Raw genomic sequence first — 22,719 nt, forward strand, 5'->3', positions numbered from 1 at the left:
TTATATAAATTTTTATGTTAAATAAATTTGTTCGAGTGACCTATATAGTTTTGCCACGCGTAGCGTTACAATCCGTTTCGAAACTTCCCCGGTAACGTTGCACGTGACACGAAAATTGTAAGGGGGCTTGCAAGCCCCCCGAGCGTGTGACACAACATTACGTTGTGTGATACTTCATAAAATTTGAACCTTTTATGATATAATAAACATTTTACATAAGTGCAAATCATGATAATTCTCAATTTATTCACTTCTGTAAAGTATGTGTTCCTTACCGTTTCCGGTAAGGATTTAGGTAAATCCATCGAACTCTTCATATGCATTTTTGAAATTTTTGTTTCTACGTTTAAATTGCTTAAAAGTGCAACCTTCTCGTTTGTAACACATACATTAATAGTTTAAGTTAATTAAAAAAATGTCTCTCCTTATTTATTTATGCGAGTTTTTTGTACGGCTTCTTTAAGCATAAAGGCACGGTAATTGGGACATCTACGCTGTATACTTAGAAAGTGCTCAAGTTTTTCAATGAATTAGAAATTTTATGCTAATAAATTTATACATGCTTGCAAGTGTAGCTAGAAGTATATTCTCTTAACTATTTCCTTCAACAAATTTTGGAAATGCCGTGTTTGAAGATAAATAGTTATTATCGACTTACGGATACAGTTATTCTACATACACGTAGAGTCGTAGAGGATTAATGTTTACAATCTTTCATAACAGAATTAAACATGGTTATACAAAGTAATAGTTTATTTTAAAAATTTATGGGTTTTCTAAGTAAAAATCGTTTCCTGTGTGAATATGATTTTCTATTTTAGTTTGGCACGAGTAAATAGTGTTGTTAAAATTCTTGAAATTCCATTTTGAACATTTTCTTAATCACATCAGTCATTTGTAGCTCATATGTTATTTCAATTATTAGTTCCTCTATCAGTTTGTCCGATATCCTGTTTAAAGAGATGTTTGTTATATAAAAAAACATAATTAATAATAGCTAGTACACTTACCATGCTACGATATCCCATGGTTTATTTTGTGTGTTGCTAGAATACATTGGTTTTGATCGGCAGAGACTTTTATATTCGTGCTTATACGCTAAGAACTGTAGTTCGGTCTCTCTCGAGATGGTAAGCTCCGTCTCATCCTTGCTAACCGAACCCACAGCTTTTCTATCATCCGTGCTCTAGAAATTTATCATAACAATATGTATTGGTTATTTTTCAATTATCCCTGTATCACTTACTTCTACTCCAGTCTCATAATTTGCTTGACACGAAGCATCGCATTGGCCAGTTTTGGAAACTTCATCCACGGATGACATATAAATCAAACGTACATTTTTTTCGTGTTTCTGCATTTCAGATAAACTGTCGTAATACAGAAAATATTCGTTCTTATTCCACCTACATAGGATATACCGTTCTTATTACTACTTTTAGTATTATCTTCCATTTACCCATTTAATTTGATACGCGAATGTTCATCCTTCAACTTTGCTTTGGTGTCAGAGTCTTTTGGACGCTGATATTTTTGCAAAAACTCTACTAATGTTTCCACGGTTGTTTCTGTTAGAGGCTGAGCATTTGATTCATTCTGCTAGCAAAAGAAAAAATGACATAGTTAACTGTTAAACTGTGATTGTTTAAAAGTAAATCCTTGTTAAATAACTTTCTGTATTACTGTTTTTGACACATGAGTCATTAAATCGCTTATCACAGGAACCAGAGTGGACAAGTGTTCCTTAGTAACAGTTGTTACTTTTTTTATTAAATCGTCATCGTTTGTAATATTTTCTACAATAATGCGTGCCTCATTGTCTTCTGTACTTTTTACTTTCCATATTCCGGTGGACGATTTCTCCTGTAATACGTACTTTAAACTGTTACTCTACTTTCATTGTATCGTTATGCGTTGGGGATCATAATATTTATTGATTAATGTCTTACTTACGGTCTCAGAATCAATCGGTACTCTATCCACCATGGTTTTAATATCATCATCATCATCATCATCATCATCATCATCATCATCTTTGGAACAATTCACACTCCTCGCGGAATCAATCTGAACAATGTCCCTAGAAGATGACGTGTGCGTTACTGGACTAGGATAGAGTAGTTCTGGTATCGAATAATGTTGACTACACGTGCTTTTAGTGTCCACAAGATTCCACTTTTTGTCGTTCCGGCAACAGTAGTCTGGAGAAAATAAGTTTAATTTACAAAATGTGTTTAAAATTGTGGATACATGCCTAATAATTTCAAGTCTTAGAAAAATGACATTTACTGTTTCCTTTTAAAGCATTCTTTTTCTTTTGATTATTCTTATGTACATCCACGTTATACATGCTTAGGCGACCAGATAAATTCTTTTTAACGGAGTATCTTTTGTTGCGCGACGATATTTGTGCTACGTTCACTGTAGATTCAACATTTCCATACCTTATAGGTGGATGTTTACATTCTAAACTCAGCTTTAATTCAGACAGAATAGTATCAAGTTTATCTTGAACATCCTTTTCCTATGATAAATGAATTTTATAAATTTTGACAAGAAATTGGTGGACTTTACTTTTATTCAACGCATATTACCACCGGCCAGATATTAGTATCCCCTGAACAGAGACAATTGGTAGAGATCTCAATTTTGCCGCAAATATCTCTGAGCTTACAGACAACTTGTAATACTTCTTGAAGTTTTATAGGATGACCTTCAAGGACAGAGTTAGGAACATGCTTGCAATAAGCATTCAAAGCTTGTATCAATAACTGATGAGCAGCGATTAGTTTCTGTTTGATTATGTCTTGATAGAATGCAATATTTTTGCGACGTTGTGTCAACTCTGCTCTAGAGGATATGATTCCCAGGTACCTTTGAATAGTTATAAGAAGCCTGTTAAGATCGTACAGATAATTTCTTGAAAATCTTATGGCAAATTCCATAGTTTGCTGTTGCCTTCTCCTCATATCATTGTCACCATCTGGCAGAGGAATCCTGTGCAATCTAAATGAAATTTCATTTAATAACTCGGTAATTTTCTTTTGCATGGATAAAATTTTTTGTATTGTAACTGGATCTGGTTGTACGCGGACAATATCATCTCTGTTATTACTCGAGTCCGAATTAGAATTATTCTCAAAGTGATTTGCTGCTTGTAAAAGTCGATTCGTGAAACGCTTCTTTTGTGTAATCGACGGATCTGACAGAGATTTCTTAACCCTTAATCTACAAACTTTTTTCGATCCGTCAGATTCTTTACAATTAGGGACATTATGTTCTTGCAATACTGGAATTAAGATATCAGTACCACGAGTATTCTTATTCTTTCTTGAGAATTTCTCCTTGGGAAAATTATTCCTTATGTTGTTTGCCTATTATTAACAATCAGATATAAGTTTCATTTATATGACAAGGGGACGATACGTTCAGCCGACAGAAGAGTTAGAAATACTTACATCAGCGCGTGTTATTTCATTCCCGACGTTGGATTTAGGATCGTAAACCCTTTTGTTCTGTTCGGGCAACGCATCGTCCTGCAGCCTCTTAAGTTCTCTATCTACATCTTGTATATTTTCTTGTAGGAAACCTGTCATGCCGCCTATCGAAAGGTGAACATCTTTCTTGTCGAATCTCTGACAATCTAACTTGGGTGTTTTAACAAATGAAGCCCAGATACGTTCCTCGTCCTCCTGGCGCCTTTGCCTTTGTACATTCTTCACTACATGCTTAAAGTGACTTTCAGGTATATACTATATACATAATACAGAAAGTTTATATGAATGATACTTTTTTTTTTAAGCAATTAAGTACGTTGAAACATGCATAGCTACCTTAAAACTATAATCTTCTCTCATTTTGAAAGAAAGGAAATGCTCTTTATCCATATTGTTCATTTCATTAGCTCGCTTGCTTTGTAGCAAAAGGAGGATATGGTTATTGGTGTGGTTGATATTGCCGTAGAATAATTTAAAAAAGTATAATACACTAAACCGAGTGCATCATACTATCAAAGAGCCTGTGAACTGTAAAAAAGTCGGACATGAGCCTGTTCCTCTTCTGGTGGTAAAGTAAAGAAAGTTAAAAAAATTACTTCCTTTTCCGGTTTAAACAGGAGTTAAATTAGCAAATACAAATTCGATATTTAAACAACGTATCTAAATTACTTCAGAGTACATTCTCCATGCGGAATGACTCGGAATTTAAAATCCACATTGTATAACGCAATAAACACACATCGAGCACCCACCGGTGCGAGCGCGCGCGCGCGATAAATGCGTATGCATAGTGCATAGGCATAGTGCATATTCCAAAACAATCGTTGGTACCTATGGGGTGTTACGCATCCGTTCAAAGCGATCACAATTGAATCTATTCCTTCTGTAATCTAGAGAATTATCGATCATTTAGCGACTTTAGATAATCTTTGTGCATGTTATTGCATGCTTTCATTACACGCTATTATATATGAACACAATGATTGTTTTGTTATAGCGCAGTAACTGAAGAGTATAATAATATACATATATTATAAGGTGATATTATTTGCTGTTCAACATACTTATTTATCCTTGCAGTTTGAAATTTCAATGCTATTCGAACGAGAAATTGTTGAAGAATGTGTTCTCTAATATGAAAATACCATGGAGAAACGCCTGGACGTGTTAAATATTATTAAAGGAGATGAGAAAACTCTGTATGTACGCTTATAAGTTTGGTCTCGACTCTTGTATGGAAGCAAATAGAAATGATTCGCAGATGGTTTTACGCGGAGCAAACCAGGCAGACAATGAGATAGAATGGAGAAAAGGTATGTATGGGCGCGGCTATGGTGTGCTATCATTTGTTACATGCCATTGGATCAATACTCCCGCGTGCAAGGACATGGAAAACACAGGTCGTCTTGCGAACCAGTTTTGTCCTGCGTATCCGAACGGAATCCACCTGACGATCTATACCTTAGGCGCGCGCGCTCTCTTTTAAATTCGTGAAACTACGTCGACGTTGAGGTTGGTATCTACCAGAATCTACCTGCTTCTCGCCGTATCATACCACTTTGCAAAACTCTCTCCAACTATCTGCAATTCGACAATCTACCTGCAATTCTATTTTCAACAGATGTATCGTTACAATTGTCGCGTTGAATCAGAAAAACTTTATGCCCACCATTCTTGTTACAAGCGTTAACCAATCCTTGGCTGGTGCGACGCGACGCGAGGCGACGCGAGGCGACGTGACGTGACGTGACGTCAGAAAATTCAGGCGCAGAATCACGCTGCACGGAGTTTCCGATTCCTTGTCTGCTGTTGAATTTTCGGCTTTCGTCTCGTAAAACGTCTACTAGTTTAAATGTAATTTGGTAATGTATAGAAGACAAGTATTATAACTCTTTGCCATGACCGGGCTTGTTTTATGGTCTTACGCGTTTCTTTCATAGTCACATTTCCGATCATTTTGTATTACCCATTTTTACGATGAATGTCATTAAAAGGTACAGATCGCCGATCAAAATATCTGTATCTCAAGCCCTTAAGTAGACAATATTAATTGATAATATCTTAAAAATTCATTTGATTCTTTTGAAAACGCTTTAGCTAATAAAATTCACTGCTCCTTTTATAACATCATTTTTTCAGACCAGTTAAAGTACAATTGATTTTCGCAAACGAGACGCTTTATGGTAGAAAGCTTTTCACCAATCACTATCTTTCGTCGTCGTACTCGAAGGAATATTTTATACCGTTCGACGCTACCTATACCGAACATTTATGTCTTTCTTTCTTAATTGAACGTAAAGGTTCGTAAGAATGACATCCAAAGTGTTGGTTAAATTACCAACCGTACCCTTTCCTCAAGTGAGTATAACGTGTAGCAGATTTAAATGGAACTATAAGTATCGTAAATATCGTCCCACCATAAATTCTGTTCTCAGGGGAAGAAATCACCATCGGATATAGTAGTATTAACAGAGAGAAACGATGGATTGAATCAAACGCTTAGACATCAAACTATAAACATGGATAAAGTAGCTCAACTGGAGCAAAATATGAAATTTTTACAAGAACAGCATCAAGCGACGCTGGTTGCTTTGCACCAGGAAGTTGAATCGTTACGCCAAAAGAATAGAGGTGAATTAAAGACTTTTCTTCGCATTTCTTTGCTCAGCTCTGTTAAAGCTCTAATGTTCCATACTTGTGTACAGATTTACAGTTCCAGTTAGTATTCTCAAAAGGATCCGCTTACGCAGCTAGCAGTCCTTCTTCTCCCGAGGACAATGGAACTGGGTTCGTGAAATCAAAGGTATCCAGGCTTTTGAGGTTCTAAATTCTTTTGAAATTAAATTCAGATTATCTATAGTAGGAGTCTTATTTTGCAGGGTAGCCCACTATCTGTAAACGTCGCTCCATTGCAAGTGGAACTATTGGAAAAAGATTTACAAGATACTAAAATATCATTGCAAGAGGTCAAGACACAAAACCAGTACTTAAATGAAATTGTCGAACAGCAAAAGGAGTTAGTAATTACAAACGATACGAAAAATATTACATATTTGTTTAAATTGATGTGAGAAGGAGTTTATTTGTTGCAGACAGTTGAATTCGGCCGAGGAAGAGAAGATAAATAAGCAATCAATGACAGATGTAGGAATCCAAGTTGAATCGAGACTCGATCCCGTTCAGACGGATTTAGTCGCATGTTTGGAAGTAAGAGAAGCAATGGTAAAACGGTTACATAAACAAAACGAAGATCAAAGGAAAGAAATCGCAACGTTAAAAGCAGCATCCGCAAATGCAGCAAGTAGTAACAAGGGGGCTCGATCTCGCGACAATAATAATAGCCATCACAGTCGTGGATCGCCCACAAGTTCCACGCAAGAACAAGCACCCCAGAAATTCCCACCTTTACAAAGCCAGAGTTATTGGCACCGCAGAGTACCTAGGTACCGCTTAAATTTAAATACTTGTTACATATTTCTTCACTTTCGTATCTATAATTTGGATTACGATGATTACGATTCGGTAGGAATGGAAGAAATCGACACGATAAACAAGATCATCAGCCGGAAATGGATTCAACCGTATTACCGCAACTTCAAAACGGAAGCATCAAGTCGGATACGGTGATCTATGAATCCCCGTTTTATCGGCCTCGAGGTTACCGTAATTATTATCGCGATGAAAGTAACCGAAAATACAGGGGTCAAACGTCACAGAAAGATCGCAGAGATAACGATTACCATCATCATCGACGAGATTATAAGGATAGAAATTCGAAAGATCATCAAAAAGAATTTACAGACTCCGCCGAAGGGTCGAGAGAAGCTAATAATTCTGCGGGTAATAAATCATAAAGTGAGAACAGTCTGCCAATATATTGAATACATACATGCATACATACATACATACATAGTAGGGTGGCTCTTATTTTCGACTTTTGAATTTTCTTCGGGGCACCTTTCAGAATAGTTCCAAATAATAAAAACCCGAACATTCCGTTGTTGGGGATAATAGAAGTATTAAGAAATTTATTGTTTGTGTCCATTTTCGGTTTTCAGGGTGAAAACACCCCCTAAAGGTTAATGAGTGTGTTCCTATTATTCAGCATGTCTCGTCAAACGATTCCTTATGATTTCCCGACGAAATTGGCCCCAAAACGACGTAATTCGGACCATAATTAAAGAAATTAGCTTCGTTAAAAATAGTCCGATTTATGTTACATTTGGTATGATTTTCATCAGAAAAACTTAAGGAATCCATTCGCTCGCTGCGTCGAGCTGAAATCAAATCATATCTCGATAATAACGGTTCATGTAGTTTTAAATGCAGTGTTTCTTCCTCTATCTAAAGCTATAAAAATCATCCATCTCTTTCCGTTTGCGAGCAGTAACAGCGCAACGGGTTTGTATATTTTGTGACATCCAAGTCTTAATTTGGGCCCCCTAGCCGTTGCGTACCTATATAGTGCGGGGAAAGACGTAGTTTTACGTAAAAAAAAAATCTGCCGAGCATTTAAATAATTATTTAACAGCTCGCAAAGTACCGATTTTCTATAATACCCTCCAAGTTATTGATTAAATAAAAAAATATGTCAAACAAAAGTTGTAGATTCGGACAAGGAGAATATTTTATGTTATATTACTTTATCTCGTGCGGCAACCGGTTTTCGAAAAAAGTCCGAAAAACTAAAAAAAAGTTTTTTTCCTCAGATGTTGAAAGTTTAAATGCTTCTCGAACACTTTTTATTTATGAAGGCGAACAAAAAATGGAATTTTTATTTTTGAGGACAATTTTTGGTCATGTACCGAAGATAACCTTTTTTTTTTCATATTTTCAGTATTTGATATGTCATGAATGTTTCCTGAAAATTTGTGACCGAAATTCGCAAAAATATCGAAGATGTAGACATCAGAAGTGAGGTATTCAAATGCATTTTTCTCGAAATCATGAAGGGCCACCCTAATACATACATACTGTGGTTTGCTGAGACGTGCCCCGGCAGAAGCTTGATGGTCCGATTGGTACATCCCCATAGGCCCGCGTTCTCAAACACAATCGTAGAGGTAGGGTAGGGTACACGTATTGTCGCTATTAGCCGACGTGACAACTTCGACGAACACAAAGTAAGCGACCGGGACACAGGCGGTGGAAGCCAATGCGAACGAAGTAGCCACCTCGCCCCTTATATCGTCTGGGTTTCTTCTTCTCAACAAACGACATACACACACACACACACACACACACGTAGCAGACTCTCCTTTCCCTATTTAATTACAGACGGTCGTACGAAATTTTTCCAATAGAGGTATATTTGTTAATAAGAGAACAATCTACTTTTTCTTGTACCCGCTTGAAGAAAGTAATTAATGTCGGTTACGTGCGTACAGCTTGCAATAGACATAGTACGAACATTCAATTAAGATTATACAATCCTCGATGTAAAAATCTAGTGCAATTTTACTCATTGTAATCTACTGATGTAAAAGTAGAACATTTGCACTTTATGAGCGATTATCAGTGATAATTAGCAGATACAATTACTTGTGCTATCGTGAAGCGAATCGAAAAATATGTAATTGCTCCATTTTTATTATTAGAAGGAACAATAGCATATTTCTTCCTTAAAAAGAAAAGTTGATGATGATAAGGACGATGACAACCACGGCGACGACGACGACGACGACGACGATGATAATAATAAAAGAAATACGACCAATATTTATATGATGCTAGTCTCTCAGGCTTAAAGTGACCAAAGCTTAAGCTTAATAAGTACGCGCGCAATATTTCAGAATTGTGTATGTGTGTACATTAAACTTTTCTTTTTAGATTATTGAATAATTAATTGTAATAGTTTTTATGCAATTTTATTGAGAGAAGAATTAGCGTATTGTTGAACGATATACAGGTAATGTCGATATTGCAACCAAATATAGAATATTTTTTTATATTTTTTTTATAAGTTTTACACATCCATTCAAGAATATGTTACATCTCGTACAAACAACAGCGATACGAACAAAAGAAAAGATTACTTTCTGTGTTGTCGGTCGTTGTTCCATATTTACTTAGTTATTGTGAATGTAACAAACCATTAAATTAAACATCTTTCTCTGTCACTTTCTCTCACATATTCGCGTTGTTTCACGATCATTACCCCTTTAACACAATTAAGATTGCATAATGTATGTATGTACATATTATCTACATATGCATATATTTTCCGTTCATAAATTCAGTATACATATATACTTATGTTTATCGCCGCCACGTCAGTGTATGTAACTGCGTTTGAAAGTATTTCATCATCATATATTGAAGAAATGTATATGTGTGTTTAAATCAGTAGAATATTAAAAAGCAATACAATATGATACTTTTCATTTATATACTAGTAATGTTCAATTTGAAGTTGTATGCATGCGTAATTAATAGGCTATGCTTGGCTGTGCTTGCGTTGAGAACCCCTGATACATCTACATAAGTACATACATACAACAAGTGTGTCGGGTACAGTACAGTTGATTCTCGAAATTGCGCGCCAATCTCGGATGATCTTGGACGATGTGCTGCAGAGCAAGTTTGAACGAGTTCGAGGAATTGAAGAGCCCAATAATTCACTGTATAAATAAATAATATCTTTATTTCTACATTATATGTTACATGTAAGAATTTTCTTACGTTTATAAGAATTAATTATAGTTGCATGAAATTTGAAATAGAAACAATTAAGTTTCCAACGATACAAGGATTAATTCAAGTGCATTAAATAGTGAATTCGTATATGTATGTACTTATATTATGGCACACATGGCAGAGGTCTGTACACGATTCCAATATTGTATAAGTAAATTATTGTTTACTATCTCTTACAGTTACTTCACTTACATTTGTAATAGGTGAAATTTAGTGATCTTCAAACCGATGAACGATATAAAAGGTTAGAACGAACTTTGAAGCTTGCTTTGCTTAAAAAAGGGAGGAAACAGGATGGAGATGTTTCCTGGTCATCGATTATGTCACCTAGCATCTCCAGTATTAATGCAGATGCATTTGATTCGAGTACTAACGTTCCATTCTTACAAGCCTCTAGAATAGGCAGCGAGGTTGTTTCTTCGAGCAACAATTTGAAAAATATCCTTTTGAAAGGGAAAGACACTAAAAGTGATCACAAACGGACTGCTACGTCTAGTATTAAAAAATTCAACAAAGATGCTGACCCCCGAGAAGATCAGTTTATGATGCCACCGCCTAATTGCGATCGTATTCTTTCTACTTTTAAGAAATCAAATAGCGTGGCACATAACATCGCAAAAGCTGGACCTGTGCCAGAAATCGATTGCACCGCATCTGACATTGACAAAGAATCTCCTAAAGAAAGTGCTCTCCGTTATTTGCAGAATAGTTCTAATACTGTGCAGAATAAAAAGATTAGGATTTTCACGAGGTGGAAAGTTGTGTTAAACGAGCAGGGCCAGTTGATTATCAGAGGAATGATAGAATGGTAAGTTTACACGTTTGTGCGTACATTTGGGTCCTAAGTTTGTTTTATTATTTCAGTGGACAAATCGCTAGAAGCAAGCCTATTATTAGGCGGTTGACAATTACCACTGTCCAATCTATTTCTAAGCATGTGTATTATCTGCAAGGGGACATTGTTGACGATGGATATGGTAAATATTCGACAGTATTCAATTATGTCCTGTTATTTGTAAGCTTTTCTACGTTAGAGAATAAAATCTGAAATTATCTCAGAATTACCAGACTTTGTGAGGGGTAAATTTCATAGTGGATTTCCCGACGATTGGGAAAACGTTTATCAAATTTGGAGAACATTTGTACAGCAAGGGTCTAAACTAACTTTTCGTTGGCCGACCCCTATCGCGGACAGTGACGACGATTTAAAAAGCGAAGTAACAGATATCACTTATGCGTCTCTCAGCAGTCCCGAAGATAAAACACTGAAATTCAAAACTTCCAATGGAATGCGTGCATCCCGACTGTCATTTAATTCCGACTGTACATTTAATGTCTCGCAGTCGAATAGTGGCAAAGAAAATCGTAGCCCGCGTAGTGGTCGAATAAGCAATTTATCCACACAGACACGTATGTCTAACGCGAGCAGTAAGTTGTGTGATAACGTTGCCGTTCAAACTCCCGCAAAGCAGTGCAGTTGTGAGAAAGAAAGCTATAAACAGCAAGAAAGCATAGCTTCGAGCTGCTCTTACCTTGGAAATAAAACTAACAAATTAAAGGATAAATTGAATGGCATTGTTGATAACTTAGATAAGAATTGCCCTGAAGAATTTATGAATAAAATCATTGAAATATTTGACTGTCTAAATTACGTTATGTCGCATGGGCCAATTAAAGACGATGAATCCAATACAGAGGGTTCGAAGCTAGAGCAAAATAAATGTACAGTGCAGGACCAACGTAACGAGGCAAACGACAATTCACGTGAATACTGCCAATCCGAATTGATTCCTCTGCAAAATCCTCTTCATCTTGACATAGATAAACATTCATGTTCTATAAAAACAGATCGCACTATCACGGGTAATAAGTTTATTGGCGCAAATAGAGATAAAGATGACGATGACGATAGTGGGAGCGAAATTTATGCAGGAGTTCCTAGGATATCAGCGGAACGAGTACTACGGCAAAAGGAAACATTAACTAAACCTTGTAAACGTAAAGTACGAAAACAATTGATGCATCAGAAGCATAATATTACAGGGAACAAATATACTCCAAATGTATCTCGAGACAAAAGTTTCTCCGATGCAAGCAGGATTGCTAATGTTAATAGCATGAAATTTAATGATTCTAGTGTTAGTATTATAGGAGACGAGACAGAATGTCTAAGAGTCAAGAAATTTATTAATAATACAAATGATGAAGATAATGTTAGTAAGCATTCTAATTTCAATGAAATTGAAGAGGGAGAACGGGAGAAAAGAAATTCCTTTAAAAGAGATGAACGTACACACGAAATGCAGGAACATATCGTACAGAAGCATTCAACCAAGCACTATAGGTCTGGTGGAACTATTTGCGACTCTTTTAAGGCAAGCGAGAACAATGAATGTAAAATTAATGGAACTACTGGAATGAGGAACGATGTGGCAGACACAAATTCTCGTACGGAAATTTTCAAGAATCGAGACGGAAATTTCAATCATCAGCATCAAGATTATGTAATTGAAGAGCAACCTGAACAACTGCTAGCCCAACCAATGGATGCTGGTAAAAAAATTTCGAAACCCGTTTTAATTAGTTCAGTAGCTGTTAGCGTAGACATTATGAGAAAGCAAGGGCTAAAAGTGGATGTAGTTGAGAAGGATAATAATAAAGAACTCAAGAAACCGAACGAGGACGTGAAAAGTTTGAAACAGAAAGAGTCCCCCCTTAAAAAGCCTAACTCTATTAGGATTAGCAATCCAGTGCCGTTAATTCACAAGAAACAAGATCACGAGGCACATAATAATGTTCAGGTGGGTAATGTGAATTCTCCAATTTCGAAAAAATGGAGGCAGGACGAGTTAAGAGTTGCCATAGACGATCAAGATGAAAATGATTGTAAATCGAAGTTGTTATCCGCTTGGGTACCGAGACTTCTACAGAAGCCAGAATTGTGTTTAATTTTCGTGGGGAAATTACTAAAGTGAGTTAATGTTATTAATGCCTTTTTAATTCCATGTATAATAACATATATATATATATATATATATATCATTATATCTGTATAGCGATGCTGGCCACGTTGTGCATAGAAATTTTAAAACGGGCCCTGTGATGCGCCGAGTATCATCGAAATTGATTGAAACAGTAAACCATGAGTTTTACGAATTAATCGGTGACATAAATGATACCAAACATGGTTAGACATAAATATTATTATATCGTAACTGTATCGTGTTTTAATTAACTAAGAATATGCCATTGTTTCCTCAATTGTAGCGATACCTAAGGAGCTTTTACATCAATGTCGTTACGGATGTCCGTCGAGGATAGAAACATTTTGCAGAACGTGGAAATCATTACGAAGTGAGTAAGTTAAACGAGGTCAGTGGCGTAATTCTTAAAGAGTAATAAATGCATATCGGTTATATTTCAGGGGACGATGACCATTCAAGGGTGACTACGGTAAAATTAAACGACACAGTAGACGCTATAAATATTGGCGTAAGTTCAAAAGGCAGGAGGATTATACCTCCATTAAGTTATTGGACTGGTAAGAAATTGAAACTTATTACTCTTAGAGCTGCATAACCATTAGCGAAGTTAATTCTACTTTTTCTGATCTTCCTAGGGGAACGTATTGCTTTGAAGGATAATAACCCAGTATACAGTCCTGGTATTTCGCAAGACTCTCTATTAACGACTTCCTGCGAATGTCGCAGTAACAGTAAACCCTTACAAAAAACGAATAGAAGTAAGAAAAATGATTCCGACGAGTCAAAGGTATCTATCGTGCAGTCGTTAAAATAATGTAATTTTCAATTTATTGTACACAATGTTTCATAATGATTGTTACGTTCCATACTGTAGAATACACCCGTCAGCGGTGCAGAAAATTCGACTAAGGATTTAAAAAAGATCGGACGCAATAAACACGGAAATTTTGTAACGAGAAAAAAGAGAAGAGCCGTGGAGCAAGCGGTAGAATCAAGCGACTCGAGCGACAATAAAAACATTCCCGCCTCTAAGGTATGTTTAAGGCCCTTTTCTTTCCCTTCTTTGTGTGTTTAAGAGACTTTTTTTTGTTTAATCCAATAGAAGCAAAAAGTTAAAGGAAATCAACGGGGGTCACCAAATTCCGCGGATACGGAGAATAAACAGGATGCAGAAGCAAAAGTAATAACGAAACCGACGCAACCGACCGTACGAGCAAATGGCGATTTTAATACTTCGAAAGAAATGTAATTTTCAAGTACGTAATTAGTAACAATTGTTTCGTGTTGCATACGATATTACTGACACAACGCATTTGTTCAGGTTTATGAGAAACCAATCTTCAGCTGAAACCTACCGCGATATAAAATGTACGTTTTATCAAGATATTCCATTTAAGGATGACATTTTATCCGACGATCAAGATTCTTATGTATGAATCGAATAATTTGCAGTTATGACTAAAGTATTAGCAAGTAATGTAAAATATTCTGTTAAATTGTCTACGGGCTTGACTCGTTCCTAGGAAAATCTGCATTTAAGGTCGTCGCCCATGGTCGCCCACTAAGTCGAAGCGCAGCGATCACGCATCGCTCATATGACCGAACATTTCGCTTTGGTCGCCGCGCTTCGGCGTAATGGGCGACGATCTTTATTGTTACGTTTCACTCGAGAAGGATATAATAAACTTATGGGACAAACAAGTTTTGTACATTGCTTTATTGTTTATAATGCAATTTAACAATTGTATAAAGTATGTAGGAAGTATATTCCGGATGCAAGTCAATAACGTAAGAAATGTACAGTAACTTAGCGCCGATAGAGTTAAAACTGAAAAAAGATGTTACATATACATACATACTAAAGCGTGGATCAGTATGAACAAGTAGGGTAAAAAATAAAAATATACGTATAATAAAATAAATTTCGAGTTTTACAATTTTTCAAATTGTACACAACGCAGATATTTTAGAGAGAATCCAGATGCGTAATGCTGTGTGTGTGTGTGTGTGTGTATATATATATACGTACATACGTGTATACATATGTACGAAGTATATATCTCATTACTTTTCTAAATATATAAACGTGTAAGAGACTGAAAGATATCGCTAGATCGAATGGGTAGGGTCCTAATGATCTTTCAACTGGAGTTGGCAATTTTCTTTTATACAGAACGACCGATGCTCGTCGTTAAGATCACCACCCATCCTCGATGCACCTCTAGACTCTGCTCTATCCTCTATCTTTATATTCTTTGTATACCATTCGATATGATGTTAGCAGAAATCATCACCTAAAAATTTTATTTATGCACAAACGAGTTCGTTAGCTCTCATCGTATAGAGGAGTACCATCGCCACTGAGCGACATACTCCGAGGACTAGAGTTGGTGTGCGGGGTTCCCCGAGGAGATTTATAAGACGGAGTCCGGCCGGAATTCCTGTTTCGCGGCGTTGTCCTGCCAATAGCTTCCTCGTAGTTTCGTGGAGTTTTTCTAGACTCTTCGTATCTTGGGGTGGAACCGCTAGTGAAGAAAAGTTAAAAACAGGCAAAGTCGTACGTATGTATGGTTTTAGAGGTGACAAGGAAGATACTTACGTCACTCTGGGGCCACTTTTCAATCTTGCCCACGCTTCTGCCGCCTTCTTCCAGTCCATGGGATCACCGGTTGTCGATATAGGAGGGGTAGGTCTGTGCGACGGCGTGGATCTGTGATGACCAGGAGTGGCTACCGGAGGAGGCGGATGGATGAAGGGTCCTTGTTGGTGGTTAGGGGTCTGTTGCCCGTATCTGGGAGTCGGCTGACCATGATGCGGCGTATGATGCGGCGTTTGGTAGGGTGTCATGAAAGGGGTTTGGCCAGATGGCGTGTACGGTGTATTCGGATAAGTGTGAACCCCACCGTATCCAGCTGCGCTAGCAGTTCCTGGAGTGTGCGGCGGATAATGATGCGGGGTTTGATTGGCCACTTGCGATAAAGAATGTAACATGTGATGAGGAAGATTTTGCGCCACTCTTTGGATCACTTCTTGATTCATTCCTGTAATGTCGCGCGTCAATACGTACATTAAATCTGTTGAAGCGCGCGCAAACGCGAACGTGAACGCGATTACATGTGTCGAAATGCTTACCGGTTACTGCTCCAGGCGTAGTATGGTAAGGCGTTCTAGAGGTCATTGCGCCGCGCGGAGTGCTAGGAGTAGACTGTCCAGGTACTGGATCTCGAAAGTGTTCCTTGAACCAACGAAAGAGATCGTTCACCCTGCCGAACATTTGTCCCCTGAATCGGAATCCCTCCGGCGACACTGTCACGTATTCGTGACGGCACCGGGCCCGCGGAAGGTAAGACAAAAGGAACTTTCCCGGGTAATTCTGAAATAAAATGTCCCTATCTTGTACACGTGAATGTACACGTAGGACTCGGAGAACAGTCGACCGATACGGACCTTTGCGGCAGATATTATGTACGGTATTCCTCCGGGGTTTTCTTTCTTTTGTTCTTTTAATATTTCCTCCGCTTTATCTTTGATACCCTCTATGCTTGGCTTATAATACTTGAAGTCCAATAGTTCCGACGCATACGCAGCCATAGGATTCACGTGCCTCGCGATTATTTCATCCAAGTCCTCGAACTCTTCGTTCCCTATCCACAGACTTTGTCCTAGGGAGAACGCATTCTCTTTTCCCTCCTCTCTCACGTCGATGTGCTGGTAGATCTCATCGGTCACTTTCCACGTGACAGTCAAGTGATCCGCGCCTTTGCTGCTGGGCCTAACGATCGCCTCCCCTTGTTTCATAGTTTGCATAAGTTTCTCAGCTTCCGCGAAGCTGATATTGTGAAAAGACGGGTGAACGATCACTCGTTTCACGTACGTCTGACGCTGTTTGGCCTTTTTCGCGTCTTCCTCCACCTTGGCGTCCTTCTGTTCCGTGTCCGTGTCGTAATACGGATCCCGTTGCGGCCTGAAAATAAAGGAAATAAAGGAACTTCAAACTACGGACCGATCAACCTAGGTGATATTAAGAGAACACACGCACACACACACACCTCCATTCGTGATTTTTATCAGCGAGATCGCTGCTCTTGCTCGTACATTCGACGCTGAATCGCTCGACCTCGATCTTTATTATCCGGCAATGAATGATCTGTCCTACGCTTACTCTCTCCTCAGGATTCGCGACGTGTCTGTCGGACAAATTTTTAATGTGAATATAACCGGATATGCCGTTGTCCAGTCTCAATCTGACGCCGGTAGCTTTGCCTGGGCAGGCTCCAGCGTCGAAGTGATTCCATACTTCGGATAGCTCGGGGAAGTCGTTCTTCAAGCAGAACGGGCACTGCCACAAGCCCGTTTCATCGTTTCTCACGGGATTGGCTTGATCCAATTGCTCGCCCTGCGGTTTCCTATGGCTTATACCTATCACCGTGGCCAGCACCAGTTTACCTACGTAAAACGTTTCCGGCGTCTCCTTTGTCAGAATATCGAACAGTCTCTCGGCGCTGGGCGACTGATAGGACACACGTAGATCTTTGTAACGGCAATTCAATTCGGCCCTGATGTCGTACAAAGTGACGCACTTGTTACCAAAACCTTGCCTCTCGAGCTCTTCCGCGAACGCGTCCAGATCTAGGTCTTTCAGTCTCTCGGGGGATTCTAGGATCTCCTCGAGGGCGCCGGCGGGATTCGCGTCCTCGTCGTCGTACTCCAGAGCATCCACTGCCATTTTCCTCGCCCATTCGTAGGTCTCCGGATGGACGCGCGATCCATCGAGAACTTCCACGTATGCTTCGGTGCTATCCCCTAGACTGTTTGTATCTATCTTGATAAAACCGGCGCAATTAATGAACACTTTGGGCCCCATGTGACAAGCAGTGACAAGTTGCGTTCTGTTCTCTAACCTTTGATTAGTTTGCTTCAGCATCTTGACCAGGGCTTGCCCTTTCCTCGGCCCTAGGCCGCACACGAATTGTACCAAGTTTCCGCAATAGGCTTGTTGCACCGCCTTATTCACGTCCACGCCAACTTCGTTCACGCGATTAACAAACTCCAAGTACAGGTTCTCGAGAAGCTCGTCCTTTGGTAGCTGATCCTGCAGACTGTGATATCTCAGGCACAAGATCTCTTCGTCCGCGGTGCACAACTGCGAGAACTCGACCAGAGGGTCCTGCATCCTCCTAGCCAGGGAGATGGCTTGTCGCAACAACTCCGGGTAATCTCGAAACTCCGATACACCTTTGTTGCTGTTCGAATAGATTTTAGCCAGCTCGTTGTCGCAGCTTTCCACTTGAATCGCTGGGAATTGCTCCTCCTCCACCAGACTGGCCACGCATTCTTTAATATCGGAGGCGATCATCATCGCCTCTCTAGATTCCCCGCTTATCGCTACGACGTGCGGCTTTTTAGTGGCTATAAAGTTTCGAATCGCTAACAGGTCGGCCTCTTTCATCGCCTTCTCGTCCTCCCGATAGCTGTTCTTCCGTTTCATCAGGTGCGGCAGTCTCAAGTAATCGGTACACTCCCCGTCCGGAGCGATCAGGCAAGTGAACGCGGCTTGCGAATAGTCCGGCACGTAAGCTAATCCCATCACCCGCAGCCCCTTGCTGGTGTCCCATTCCTCGTCTTCCTCTTCCGGAAATTCGCAGCTGTAAGGGGCTACTTTGATCCAATTGTACATCTTACGACAGCACGCTCTCATCACGCACTCCTTCGCTTCCGCGATCAGACTCGTTCTCAGCTCTTTCTTCAGGCTCGGTATAACCATCCGCGTGAGCGCCATTTCCACGCTTCCAATTCTCAAGGCGTTCCAATCCTGAACGTTCTTACTGAACTCGTCTCGGTAATAGAGCTGCTTCATTTCATCCACGTAATTGCTGCTGGTGTTCCCTTCGATTCTGTCGCTTAACGTGATCACGATCAACTTATCCTCCTCGGCTATGAATAGATTTAGAAACTGATCGCCGACCAGATCGCGCACGGGCTTATCCTTCAGGTATTTCATCCCATATATCGGATGGTTCTCGTCTATCTCCTTCATCCCCTTCTTCGTCGGCTTCACCGATATCTTTGCCCGTTCCATGTACATCTCTCGAACGCACTTCCTTACCAATGGTTCGCGCGCCAACTGTATAGCTACCATTAATTGCGCGGCTTTCAACACCTCTTCTGGTGTAGTAACTACCTGGCTGCAATATTCGTTAGCAATGGTTAACGGTTCCGTGGGCTCTTGATCCACCTCGTGCCGTTGGTAATTGTCTCGTAAATTCTCCGCAAAGTACTCAGGACTGAGGCCGAACTTTTTCGCAAGACCGTCGAGGCCGGCTCGCCTGCAAATAGAATACGGGCCAGTTCGTACGGCTTGCTTCAACGTTTCGTCCGGCTCCTCTTCTTCCTCTGCTTCCGCTTCCTCTTCCGCTGGTGGCTCTTCTCCGTTCTCCTCGGCATCGGCGATCTGTTGCTTTCGTCTCAGTATCTTTGCCTCTCGTCGCGCTTCTTTCTCTTTCTTCCGCACGGCCTCTTGCATCGCTGGAATATCCTGGCTGTAGTATAGCATAAAATGATGATAAACGTCGTTCAGTTCCTCGCTTGTTTGCACATTTCTCAACCGTTCTATATCGTCCTCTTTAATCACTCGCACGTTATCCGATAAAGGAGCGTCAGGGTTCTTCATGATCTGGTCCAGCTGATAGTTCCTCATCTTCTCAAACAACTTCAATAAATTCTCTTTCCTTTGGCGAAGCTGGCACCATTTCGCGTCAAACTTGTACACCTTCCAAAGATCGTTAATATTCAGTTCTGGTAGCACGTATTCCTTCCTATAAAAGGATATAAAAGGAACCTCGAAATGTTGGTTTCGCATGAAATCCAAGGCCTTTTTAATCTTGCCGACGGTCTGAGGCCCCTTTCGAGCTCTCTCCTTAGCCTCGGCGTTCAAGTGAGCGTCTTGGATGGAGACAGTTGGTCGGCAGAAGGCTTGTTTATAGATCCATTCCGCCTCAAGGTCCAGCTCGTCGGAACCCTCTGCCACTTGTGTAACGGGAATGGATCGAAGCTGCATTCTCTCCGGTATATCGGTGTTACGTATCTCATTATCCAAGTCGGTGAAGTGACCCCGCTTCAGCTCGCTAGGTTCGTAAATCTCGAAAATACTTTTCCTCGTAGTTTTCTTTTTCAGCTGTTTCTTTGGTCTTCTTGGTCTCTCGGCGTCCTCCTCATCCATGTACTCGTCTTCCTCTTCCTCCTCCTCCTCCTCCTCTTCGTAGTCCTCCTCGCCGTATTTACCAAATTCATCGTAATCGAAATCAACGCCGAAAATGTCTTGAGCTTCCTGTAAGGCCGCGTCCGAAAATATCGGCTTCTTCTTTTTGCGTTTTTCAGCGATCGGTCTACCATCGTCGTCCACGATGAAATCATCCGCATCCGTGTAATCCCCTTCGCTCCCCTCCTCGTCGAATGTATCCACTTCGTGTCTATGACTGCGTTCGCTCCTCCTTTCATCTTCCTAATAAAGTAAATAACGCAACTGGAATAGTATTCGGACAGAACAGAAATGCTCAAATGATTTTCGTGCACGCTCTATCTACGCATACGTACCATACTAATTTCTCTTTCCTGACAGAGGTATGAAAAGAAGCGCAAACGTTAAGTATATGTTATGTATAAAGTAATAAAAATTCCATTAAATCTATGGAGCAGTTCGGTCGCAAATTAAAAAAAAAACTAACTCGTAGAAGTGGAAACTTACATCTCCGGAGCCTTCGAAAAGCTCGTTCGCGATAGCATCCCTATCGTCGTCCGCCTCTTTCTCCTGCTCCTCTTCGGATTCTTCGTCTTGAATCCTGCGGAGGCGTTTGAAACGTTTCTGAAGTAAAGGATCACGTTATCGTTACGCGTGTAAGGATTTGTCGTTCTTCGAGAAAGCAGACTAATTCGCGTATACCCTTTCGACTTTCACTCCTAAGTTTTCCTCTATTAAATCGTAATCCTCGTCTTCTAGACGATCATCGAAATCTTCGTCGTCGCTTTTTTTACGTTTCTTGGAAGTTGTAGAGCCATCGCTATCTTCCCCTTCGCTTTCCTCTATGGGATTGTCGTCTATAAGATCTTTAAGTTCTTCGCGCAAACGATCTTCGTCATCTGTGAGCAAACAGTGGACGATGAATTAGAGCTCCAAAAGTGGAAGACTTTCCGCAAACTGTTACGCTACAACATAGATATGTATTACTGCGTTTTCACCTTCTTCTTCTTCCTCTTCGCTCTCTTCCACAGCCTTGATCTTCTTGAGTTTCTTCTTCTCATTGTCATTCAACTCCTCTTCCTCCTAAAATACAACAGAACATATCCGTCAGTGACACATGAGTTTTCGAGGACAGCAGACATTGCTTTCAGTATAACATAGACAGTGGTGTGAAATTAATAACATATGTACCTCGCTCTCCTGCGCCTCCGAATCTAAGAAATCAGCCATTTTTTTCGGCGATTTGCTTCCCTTTGAAACAGTGGAATTTACGCTGCCGCACCGAATTACACCGAATAACTCAAATCCACTCAAATCCTCAAATATTCGGGATCGAACCAGATCGAGCACTTAACACTCAATCCAGCTGTGCCTGGGTATCTATAACCGATAGAGAGATTATCAGGACTTTGATGTTTCCTCATTTCCTCAAGAAACCTCGGAGAATGAGAGCCACTGACGTTCCTCATCGTTCCTCATGAATGATGATTAAAACCCGAATTCAAATGTATGAATGCACTAGAGAATCGAAATATCCTCTCGCTATTAGAGGGAATGGGGAAAGTATTCTTAGTCTATAGTACCGATCTACATACATACTTATTTTTAATAATATAATTGACATTTGAAAACTTCATTATTACCAATTATTCCTAACCCATTTCTAAATTGCACAGTTACGCCACCAGAGGGCATCTGAAAGGGTTTCGTTCTCACAAGGTCTCGCTTCTATGACGACCCAGCAATATAATTGAATATAATATACATAGAAACTTCATCTTTAATACGAATAATCGATATCCTCAGCGTCTACGACAGTGTCTGTTAGATATTATGCCCGAATATATCTAGATATGCCTTACTGATCGGTTTACTAGCAGACCCAATACTTCTCATCTCATAGCGAATTCGGTACCTAGCACTGACTCTGCACTGGCGCCAGAAAATAAATCACTTGGATTGGTTGTTTCTGATAGAAACGAAGATAGCTCTATAAGAATCAACCAATCCAAGTCATTTTTCCAATTACCGTGCTTTGACGCCGAGTTGCTCACGAAGGAATTAATTACCGACTTCTTTTACTTTAATTTTGCTTGGTGAAAATTTATATTGGTGTTTTGAACTTTTCTCTTTATTAAGGCATTGTTTTCGGGTTGAAAATGTTAATTTTTCATATTTTTTTAATTGAAATAAAAATACATGTTTTTGTCCCACTTACCGTTCCCTTTTGTTGAATGGCGTTCCCGCGCTTAGGTTACGACTTTCAACAAAGGGCACGGTAAAGGCTCCCCCAAACCAACGCGAA

General features: G+C 39.7%; 4 protein-coding genes across 14 annotated transcripts; 2 read left to right on the forward strand and 2 right to left on the reverse strand.

Annotated features, from left to right (window-relative positions):
• Window positions 1-735: 735 nt before the first annotated feature.
• On the reverse strand, window positions 736-5,179 carry LOC143369540 (uncharacterized). Of its 6 annotated transcripts, none has more exons than XM_076813611.1 (11): window positions 5,098-5,179; window positions 3,834-4,025; window positions 3,459-3,752; window positions 2,595-3,374; window positions 2,290-2,524; window positions 1,954-2,201; window positions 1,684-1,863; window positions 1,460-1,599; window positions 1,247-1,370; window positions 1,011-1,186; window positions 736-950 (listed from the first exon to the last, which is right to left on the reverse strand). In XM_076813611.1, the coding sequence occupies exons 2-11, from the start codon at window positions 3,894-3,896 to the stop codon at window positions 845-847; spliced, it is 2,346 nt and encodes a 781-aa protein (XP_076669726.1). In that variant the 5' UTR covers window positions 3,897-4,025; window positions 5,098-5,179; the 3' UTR covers window positions 736-844. The 6 variants fall into 6 exon arrangements, with proteins under 6 accessions (XP_076669726.1, XP_076669724.1, XP_076669727.1 ...); XM_076813609.1 differs by having other exon boundaries at window positions 5,032-5,160; XM_076813612.1 differs by lacking the exon at window positions 5,098-5,179 and adding an exon at window positions 4,855-5,016.
• Window positions 5,180-5,218: 39 nt separating this feature from the next.
• Window positions 5,219-9,884, forward strand: LOC143369546 (uncharacterized). Of its 3 annotated transcripts, none has more exons than XM_076813623.1 (7): window positions 5,219-5,351; window positions 5,637-5,855; window positions 5,933-6,128; window positions 6,203-6,300; window positions 6,377-6,513; window positions 6,590-6,940; window positions 7,024-9,884. In XM_076813623.1, the coding sequence occupies exons 2-7, from the start codon at window positions 5,808-5,810 to the stop codon at window positions 7,349-7,351; spliced, it is 1,158 nt and encodes a 385-aa protein (XP_076669738.1). In that variant the 5' UTR covers window positions 5,219-5,351; window positions 5,637-5,807; the 3' UTR covers window positions 7,352-9,884. The 3 variants fall into 3 exon arrangements, with proteins under 3 accessions (XP_076669738.1, XP_076669737.1, XP_076669739.1); XM_076813622.1 differs by having other exon boundaries at window positions 5,243-5,359; XM_076813624.1 differs by having other exon boundaries at window positions 5,246-5,364; window positions 5,648-5,855.
• Window positions 9,885-10,033: 149 nt separating this feature from the next.
• Window positions 10,034-15,273, forward strand: LOC143369534 (uncharacterized). Of its 3 annotated transcripts, none has more exons than XM_076813587.1 (11): window positions 10,034-10,316; window positions 10,397-11,001; window positions 11,058-11,170; window positions 11,253-13,164; window positions 13,250-13,380; window positions 13,461-13,547; window positions 13,618-13,734; window positions 13,813-13,964; window positions 14,052-14,210; window positions 14,280-14,422; window positions 14,499-15,273. In XM_076813587.1, exons 1-11 carry the CDS (start codon window positions 10,299-10,301, stop codon window positions 14,611-14,613), a joined length of 3,552 nt encoding a protein of 1,183 aa, XP_076669702.1. In that variant the 5' UTR covers window positions 10,034-10,298; the 3' UTR covers window positions 14,614-15,273. The 3 variants fall into 3 exon arrangements, with proteins under 3 accessions (XP_076669702.1, XP_076669704.1, XP_076669703.1); XM_076813589.1 differs by having other exon boundaries at window positions 10,034-10,283; window positions 10,373-11,001; XM_076813588.1 differs by having other exon boundaries at window positions 10,035-10,316; window positions 14,280-14,433.
• Window positions 14,878-22,046, reverse strand: LOC143369533 (transcription elongation factor SPT6). 2 transcript variants are annotated; one of them, XM_076813585.1, is made up of 10 exons: window positions 21,606-22,046; window positions 21,413-21,497; window positions 21,117-21,313; window positions 20,922-21,038; window positions 20,771-20,788; window positions 17,227-20,678; window positions 16,625-17,141; window positions 16,310-16,550; window positions 15,777-16,218; window positions 14,878-15,702 (listed from the first exon to the last, which is right to left on the reverse strand). In XM_076813585.1, exons 1-10 carry the CDS (start codon window positions 21,642-21,644, stop codon window positions 15,504-15,506), a joined length of 5,307 nt encoding a protein of 1,768 aa, XP_076669700.1. In that variant the 5' UTR covers window positions 21,645-22,046; the 3' UTR covers window positions 14,878-15,503. The 2 variants fall into 2 exon arrangements, with proteins under 2 accessions (XP_076669700.1, XP_076669701.1); XM_076813586.1 differs by lacking the exon at window positions 20,771-20,788 and having other exon boundaries at window positions 21,606-22,045.
• Window positions 22,047-22,719: the final 673 nt, after the last annotated feature.

Source organism: Andrena cerasifolii, chromosome 6 (genome assembly GCF_050908995.1).
Source record: "Andrena cerasifolii isolate SP2316 chromosome 6, iyAndCera1_principal, whole genome shotgun sequence".
Lineage (NCBI taxonomy): Eukaryota > Metazoa > Arthropoda > Insecta > Hymenoptera > Andrenidae > Andrena > Andrena cerasifolii.

Bases quoted from the DNA above. Each gene is read 5' to 3' on its own strand.
- LOC143369540 (XM_076813611.1), bottom strand. From the start codon at position 3,896: ATGAACAATATGGATAAAGAGCATTTCCTTTCTTTCAAAATGAGAGAA. The intron at 1,187-1,246 runs GTAAGTGATACA...ATAAATTTCTAG, and splicing joins ATTATGAGACTGGAGTAGAA to AGCACGGATGATAGAAAAGC. The intron at 951-1,010 runs GTAAGTGTACTA...CTCTTTAAACAG, and splicing joins CCATGGGATATCGTAGCATG to GATATCGGACAAACTGATAG.
- LOC143369546 (XM_076813623.1), top strand. From the start codon at position 5,808: ATGACATCCAAAGTGTTGGTTAAATTACCAACCGTACCCTTTCCTCAA. The intron at 5,856-5,932 runs GTGAGTATAACG...TTCTGTTCTCAG, and splicing joins CAACCGTACCCTTTCCTCAA to GGGAAGAAATCACCATCGGA. The intron at 6,941-7,023 runs GTACCGCTTAAA...ACGATTCGGTAG, and splicing joins TGGCACCGCAGAGTACCTAG to GAATGGAAGAAATCGACACG.
- LOC143369534 (XM_076813587.1), top strand. The intron at 11,171-11,252 runs GTAAATATTCGA...AAATTATCTCAG, and splicing joins CATTGTTGACGATGGATATG to AATTACCAGACTTTGTGAGG. The intron at 14,423-14,498 runs GTAATTTTCAAG...GCATTTGTTCAG, and splicing joins TTTAATACTTCGAAAGAAAT to GTTTATGAGAAACCAATCTT.
- LOC143369533 (XM_076813585.1), bottom strand. From the start codon at position 21,644: ATGGCTGATTTCTTAGATTCGGAGGCGCAGGAGAGCGAG. The intron at 21,039-21,116 runs GTATACGCGAAT...CCTTTACTTCAG, and splicing joins TAGGAGTGAAAGTCGAAAGG to AAACGTTTCAAACGCCTCCG. The intron at 15,703-15,776 runs GTAAGTATCTTC...TTTCTTCACTAG, and splicing joins AAAAGTGGCCCCAGAGTGAC to CGGTTCCACCCCAAGATACG.